The sequence below is a fragment of the Aplidium turbinatum genome, chromosome 7 (genome assembly GCF_918807975.1).
Source record: "Aplidium turbinatum chromosome 7, kaAplTurb1.1, whole genome shotgun sequence".
NCBI lineage: Eukaryota > Metazoa > Chordata > Ascidiacea > Aplousobranchia > Polyclinidae > Aplidium > Aplidium turbinatum.
The window spans coordinates 21,631,086-21,639,109 of NC_137478.1; the positions used below are offsets into that span (position 1 = coordinate 21,631,086).

General features: G+C 37.7%; 1 protein-coding gene across 1 annotated transcript; it reads left to right on the forward strand.

Moving 5' to 3' along the window:
* Positions 1–4,031: 4,031 nt before the first annotated feature.
* On the forward strand, positions 4,032–6,785 carry LOC145774203 (putative thiopurine S-methyltransferase). The gene has a single exon (XM_082585380.1). The coding sequence runs from the start codon at positions 5,663–5,665 to the stop codon at positions 6,431–6,433; it is 771 nt and encodes a 256-aa protein (XP_082441506.1). The 5' UTR covers positions 4,032–5,662; the 3' UTR covers positions 6,434–6,785.
* The last annotated feature ends 1,239 nt before the right edge of the window (positions 6,786–8,024 follow it).

Here is an 8,024-nt window from a genome sequence, read left to right on the forward strand (position 1 = left end):
ACACTCTTGAAGCGTTAGCTCAGTGGTCGGGAACCTTTTTGAGTAAGAGAGCCATGGCATTAAAGCTGCATTTTTGGAAATACATTTCCGTGAGAGCCGTAGGTTATACTGCAATGCCTTAACACTTAATACAATTAACACGTGGTGGCACTGGTGAAGTTTTGAAAGTAGGAACGTGTCTTGGCAAGAGAAGAAAAACAGCGGGGGGGTTTTCCCCACCAGAAAAAAATGAAAAATTACAATTAATTTGGTGCATTCTGAGCGCATTTTCAGCTCTAAATTGTAATGAAAAGTTAAGATAAAACTTTTGCGGTTTGCACTTTAGAAGATTTTTTTTTGCGAGCCAGATGCCGTCTTCAAAAGAGCCATAGGTTCCTGACCCCTGCGTTAGCTCATCACGAAAAGAAATTAAACCATTTTTTGTGTTTAGGTACTTGTTTGTAGTTATTTTAACAAACAGTTGAGTGAATGCATGGTTGCCAATCTGTCTGAAAGATGTAAAGAACTGGAAAAAACACTTATAATTTGGGACTGATGATCAAGCGCTCTGGAAGAATTTTGTATTTAAGAGCCTGTCTCTTTGCTTGGGCTCCATTTTAGAACCCTCAAAAAAATTGGGCTACTTTTGGGCTACTTTTTGCATAAGCTTGGGCTCTTTTTTATATTAACCTCTGGCAACCCTACAGTGCTGCAGTACAAGTACAACCATCTATTCTTATTCTATGGTACAACACTGCAACTTGCAGTGGTGTCACTCCTAGTGTTCCACTAGATCTAGTGTTTTTGGATATCATCTAGTGTTATTTTGCTATCTAGTGTTATTTTAGCTATTTACCGCTATGTCGGTGTGTATAAGTTTGGACAGTGTTCAAAGTAGCCCCGCCTATTTTTTGTTTGGCTGCCTCAATGTGTTTGTAGTGCTTTTCAAAGTGGACAGCGAGTTTTTTGTCTGGTTACACCCAATGTTGACCAAATTTGAGATATTTAGCATACCTTAAATACTTTGAAAAATGCACACAAATGACTGTGAAAAGTGTTCAAAGTAGACTAAAGTAGGTACCGTATCGTAGCCTACCATATGGTAGGCTAGGCTTACATTTCGTCGGCTTACATTTGATGAGTGTGGAGTTCTTAGACTACACTACCTCAGAGATTGTGAGTAATATTGTGTTTTTGACAATATATTTGCAAAGGCCAAATTTGGGAAAATTTTGTTCGCCCCCCCAAATGTTTTACTCTCCTACGGCTATGAATCTTCAGGGCTCTCACTTTCAAGCAAATTCAATTCTATTTTGAAATTTTAAGGACTTTTAACAGTCGCTAAAGTCATTGACTGTCATTTTTGTACATTGTACAATGTACATGTATATATAGAAATGATTGTGTGTTTGTGATACTAGTGTTTTTTTTTTGTGAATCTAGTGTTTTTTCAGTCAAATCTAGTACTTTTTCATGACAAGAGAGTGGCAACAGTGGGCCAACTTGCATTAGGCAGTAGCCATGATTTGTAGCCAGTTTTTTGTCAGTTTTGTTAAATAGTAACCCACTTTTTTGGTCAATAGCATGTATTGTATACTGTGGAAGAGAAAATTTGGAAGGAATTTTGTTTCCAAAATAAGTGGAAATAATTACTTGGTAATGAGGAAAATGTTTAAGCGCTGGGTGGTATTTTTTTCAGATACCGGTACACTCTTTAAATGTTAGGAAGCATTTTGGGATGTGCATTTCTAGTGATAACATAGGCCTACCATAGATTGTTTTGACTGTTGTAATGCATGTGGAAATATTAGTACGGTAAGCACTAAGCATGTGCTATTATTGTCCATCACCATCAGCCTCATTAAAAATTTGAATAGGTCATTTTCCCTTTGGTTTCATATATTTTCCAACAGTCAAAATAAGAGCTGGAGAGGAACACGGCAAATCAGGAAAAAGTAGGTTTTTTCAACTAAAACGGCAGTTGCGTCATTCTGTGTTTTGATCAGGCATTAGCGCTGTGGGTGAATTGTGGGCAAAAGCAAATATTCAATGAATGTAGCAGTGCAAGACGCTGCAGTTTAGCAAAAATAAATAAAACTCAAGGTTTGTTGCCAACAACTTAATGGTTTGTTTTGCACAGTATGTATGGAGCGTATGCAACGACAGACTTTGTGAAAACATGTGTTACAAAAGATGCCCTTGCCCAAGCTTGTATCGAGGGCATCCTTCTTAATTATTCTTTATTTGACAAAATGACTTAAAATAGTCACATTGGGTCACTTAAAGTGCAAGCGTCAAGCATTCCACTGCCTCATATCTTGCAATATTTTTAAATAATTTACTGTTTTGTTTTTAAGTTTTGCTTTTCTAGTATTAGCTTGTTAAATGTGCTTTTTGTCTGGTTTATATTTTGAAAATGACTGGTGTTTTAACTGAAGAACGTTGGACACATATTTGGACCAAAAATGACTTGTCTGCGTTTCATAAGAACTATATTCATCCAGACTTAATGAAACATGAAAATGAATTTTTACCAAATCCTTGCAGAGTTTTTGTTCCATTATGTGGAAAATCTCAAGATATTGTTTATCTGGCCAACAAAGGGCATGATGTGTACGGTTGTGAATATATCGCAAAAGCTGTTGAGGATTTCTTTACTGAACAATCGTTGCAGTACGAGGTATCCACTCATAAATCTGGGAAGTTTCAAATTTGGAAAGCAGTTCAGAAGAAAATCACAATTTACCAGGGGAGCTTTTATGATTTAAACTCGACTTTAATTGGTAAATTTGATGCAATATATGATAGAGCATCACTGGTCGCTATTAATGTTGATGACAGGATTCACTACAGTAAAATCATGCATGATTTGATGTCATCTAAGTGTAAATATTTATTAAATAGTTACATTTTTCATGGTGAAACCTACCGTGGTCCTCCACATAGCATATCGGAAGAAGTTGTCCAAAAGCTTTTTGGCAATTTTTGTTATATCACGTTTCTGGACAGCCATGAAGGAGATATACAGTTTGAAAATGCTGGCTTCATGGAAGTAACAAATAGAATGTTGAAGTTTAAAGAAGGGTGCTCATAATAATAAAACATGCATTTTTTCGAATGACATCTTTCACAAACTGATACCTTGGTCTATTTTGGAGAACATTATACGTTTGTGCATGTCTGTAGAATTATACATAGATCCCCAAAAATATCAGTTGCAAAGAAAATGCTGTCCAATACCTTTCAAGATGATTTACAGGGACTACAAATCAATCTATTGAATTGAACAATTCATGTTCTTAATTCTTATTTTAATATTATCCTAATGAATTACCAGAGCATGTCGTTTAGACATATTTACTGTGTTGCCTAGCAATTTGTGTGTTAGCTCACTTTGTCATATGAACTTCATTAGATCCTGAAGTAATTTAACAAACCACTTGTTTCTAAAATTAGCTTATTTGCATAGGCACTTAGCTTATATCTGTACTTTTCACTACTTTTACAAGAAGAAATGGCACAATTCTCGACCATTGTTTTAACACAAATATGTCACCATAGCATGTATTTTAATATACTTTTACCAAAAATCTTTGTTACAGTTTTTGCTTGATGTACATTTTCTAGTTGATCAAGGTTAAGTTGAAATTTTAGTTTTTCACAGATATATGAGATATGTATATATACATAATTAAAGACAAATCTAATTGTATGGCCTACTTGTATATATATTATACTGTAATTGATTAGGTGTAGTACTTCACAATCATTATATTATGCAGATTCTTTGCATATGATGACAGTCACGTGGTTGGATGCAACCCAGTTCGTACCCTGAACAGTTCGTACCATCAGTTTGTACCCTGAAAAGATCAAGAGAAAAAATTTAAAAAAGCGGAAGTCGCTGATCGCAGTTTCGGCAAACATTTTAAAATTTTCCCCCTGAAAAGATCGAGAGAAAGATAGCACAAAGCCGAAGTCGCTGATCGCAGTTTCCGCTAACCGTAACCCTTACCCTAACCCTCGCTGATCGCAGTTTCCGCAAACATTTTTCTGCACTTTCCGCTAACCCTAACCTTAGACTAATCTATGCTCCAACCCTCGCTGATCGCAGTTTTCGCAAAAAATTTTCCGTAGTTTCCGCTAACCGCAGTTTCCACTAACCCTTACCTTAACCTTAGAGTAATCTATGCTCTAATCCTAACCCCCGCTGATCGCAGTTTCCGCAAACATGTTTCCGCTAACCTTTACTCTAACCATCGAGCAATCTATGCTCTCTTAACCCTCGCTGATCGCAGTTTCGCAAATATTTTTCCGCAGTTTCCGCTAACCCCGAGTTGTTTGTGGAAACTCCGATCAGCGACTTCGGCTTTGTGCTATTAAACTGCAATCAGCGACTTCGGCTTTTTTTAATTTTTTCTCTCGATCTTTTCAGGGTACGAACTAGGTTGCACCCCATCGTGGTTGGAGATTTTCAATTCGTATGTGACAAACGAGGTTATACTACGCCTGAATCATGCTGTTTACTTTTCACTTTGCGGCCTGAATGAATCCTGTTAAAACTATAAAATTCTACAAAAAATTGTTTTCAAATTTAAATCATTTTAATTCATGGTTCAGTTTTAACTGATATATAATAGCTGCAATGCTACATTGATTAATGTTTTCAACATAAGCCCGTTGTCATTGTCATCCAAATTCGGCTTTGTCCCTACAAGTGCGGTTAAAGGATTAGCGATTGTCTTCATTCCTTTTCTCCATCTCATTCTGTCCACCGCATCCCCTTCCATTAGTCCGACTTGTCTGCCTCGTTTTTTCCATGTTCTTTTTGGACGTTCCCGTTTCCTCTTCCCATCTATCTTCAAGGCCAATGTTTTTTGAAAAAAAATTCCTTCCCCCTCCTTGGTACATGCCCTTAGTACCGTCTTACTTCATTTTCCCTTTCATGTTGGTGAATAGTCTGGACTTAGGAGAAACATGAGATCCTAGGTTTGTGTTTGTTATAATGGGTTCTGTTAGTTCTCGTCTGTGAAAACCTCGTGTCCCTTCTTATTTAAGAAAATGCATCAACGCCAACCAATAGTGGTAATATTGACATTATACATATTGCAATTATACAATACCAGGAGAGCAGATGAAGAAAACACGTCACATGGTATTTAAACTACCTTTAAACTGATTTTTAAGCTGAATAGTTTATTTTCCTACCTCATCTACATCGATGAGGTAGCATCATTTTTGTATTAGACCACCATGTGAATTGCAGTAGAGCTAAAATGGAACGGTCAATATTTTTATTCAAGTATCTCTAACCGTAATAGGCTATCTAGGTATATCAATATCATGTATATGCTATCATGTGTAACCAGGCCCATTGAGAAACTACATTGAGCCCTGTACCAATCACATTCCCAGGCCCCCAAAAGAAGACACTGCTAAACAAATGAGCTGTAACAAAAACATATATACACAATATTTTCTTTAACTTTCCGGCCCCTGGAAAGACTCCGGATCCAAAAGCAACCCCTGGCTCCCACTTGTCAATGCTACTGCCTATTTATATAATCAACAAGCTATATAACAAGTCTATTAAAAGTTCAAGAGATGTGTTTTACCTCGTACTTTTTGTTTGCACATTAAGCATATAAATACTTTCGTGTGTGAATGATCGTTAGCCAAAGTCATGTGCTTTTCAGATAATAAGAAATTCATAGTTGAACAGAATAAAATGTCGGAAAATCTGGATCGCCCTGTTGTAGATGTAAAGATGTGGGAAAAATCGTGGGATCTTAATGAGATTGCCTTTCATGAGAAAGATGTTAATCCGGATTTGCTACAACATGAAAACTTAATACTTGATAAACCATCCAGAGTTTTTCTCCCACTGTGTGGTAAATCTGTTGATCTTGCTTATCTGGCAGAAAAGGGACATGATGTTTATGGATTGGAGTATGTTAAAAAAGCCATTATCGATTTTTTTAACGAACGGTCAATGAAGTATGAACAATCCACACATCCCTCGGGACATTTTGAAATTTACAAAAGTGTTGACAAGAAGCTTACTTTTTACAAGGGCAATATCTTTGACCTTAATGCAGACATCATTGGAAAATTTGATGCTGTGTGGGATAGAGGCTCTTTGGTTGCTATAGATATTGACCGAAGAAAAGACTACGCAAATATAATGCGTGATCTGATGGCACCAAATTGCAAGTACTTGCTGCAGAGTTTCGTAATGGATGGAGAAAACTTTAAAGGTCCACCACACCCCGTCACAGACAGTGATCTTGAAAACTTGTTCGGGAGTTTCTGCAATATCACGAAGCTAGACGTTTACACTAATGACGCGCCGCAACGGCAGAAGACTTTTCATGCCATACCTGGGGTAAACATTGTCATCACTAAAACTTTGTTGAGTCCCATCGAAGCAAGTTCGAATCAATCGTCCCTATAATAACTAAAAACGATTCGCAATGGAATAATTACATTATTGTATTTTTTGTATCGAAAATGATTCGATACAAATCAGAAATTCCTTACAGACTTATCGCAGCAATTCATTCTGATCTTCAACATCATAACTTTCGTCAAGTGAAACAAAGCTTTAAAATTTTTATCTTAACATGTATTTTCAAATGAAATAACCTATAAGTTAGATTTTTTAGTTTACTTTTTACGATTCTTTTGTGCCATCGACCAAATGAAGTATGCAATTATTGTGTTTTAGCCTAACTTTATCGAATGTAATTATGTAACAGAGTAGGCTAATAAAATTTTAATGTGCCTTTAATATGTTTCTCGTCTGGGCTTCTGTGTGAAGTTAGATTCGTATCCTTTTTATTTTTTGCGGTGCTGTAGTTTATTCAGAGGTGGGCACCCGCTACTTTTAAAGTAGCGCGCTACCCGCTACCGCTACTTGGGCCAAAGTAGCGCGCGCTACCGCTACCCGCTACCAATTTACAAAAGTAGCGCGCTACCCGCTACCGCTACTCGGGCCAAAGTAGCGCGCGCTACCGCTACTTCTTCCGCTACTTTTGTCTAAAATGACACTAGAAAACACTCAAGTCCCTAGTGTCGCAAAAATGACCTTGAAAACGAATGTTATCATTCGTTTACGCTGTCATCTTAACATCGTTATAGAAAGCACATTCTAAGGGAAATTTATTGTTACGCATCTTTCAAAAACACGAGCATTTCAAAATGAGGTTCACTAAGTCTTGCCCGCTTTCGCTTAAGCACATTTTTTCCAACACAGAAAAGTCTCTCCACCGCAGCACAGGAAGGAATGGGGGTGTTGTATTTAATGAACAGATGTTTTAATTCGGTATTCGAAAAGCTCAAGGACTTGCTCCTGTCCGAAAAAAAGGCGTCCACAATTGCTGTTTCCTTCTGCAACGACGTTTCACGGGATGGCGCAAACACTCCAAATAATACATCCTCGGAGTCGTGACTGGTGTTGGTGTCACTTTTCTCGGTATCAACCTGGCTTGATGTCTCCCGCAACAGTCAAATTACATCTGTCTTGACTTTTTCGCGCAGTGTGTCAGCATCATCCGTGGAAACGTAGTGCAGAAATTGTACCCACGACGTCTTGAAGGAGTGATGAAGACATGATGCCATAACGCATTTCATGTCGTTGAAGCACTTGCGATGTTGAATTGTTTCTTCACCCCTTCAAGGACTTTCACTTTCAACTCCTCACAGGTCACAAGATCACTGATCTCGGTCAACTTCTTCGCGCAAATTGTGATGGTTGGAAGCAAAACTCCGTAATACGGTTTGGACTCGCCCTAGAGAATGTCTAAAGCCTGGCAGATAGGCTTCATCACATGGACATATTCGCCGAAGAAGTTGACGTCAGCTAGAAAAGACCGAAACTTTGCAACCAAACCGATTATATAGCTGTTTGACCACGCCAGTATTGCCAAAAAAACAAGCATTTTTTTCAATTTAAATTAAAAAGTAGTGGGTAGCGGGAGTGCGAGTGTAAAAAAGTAGCGCCGCTACCGCTACTTTGAAAAAAAATAGCGTCGCTACTGCAGCCG

Bases quoted from the DNA above. Each gene is read 5' to 3' on its own strand.
- LOC145774203 (XM_082585380.1), top strand. From the start codon at position 5,663: ATGTGCTTTTCAGATAATAAGAAATTCATAGTTGAACAGAATAAAATG.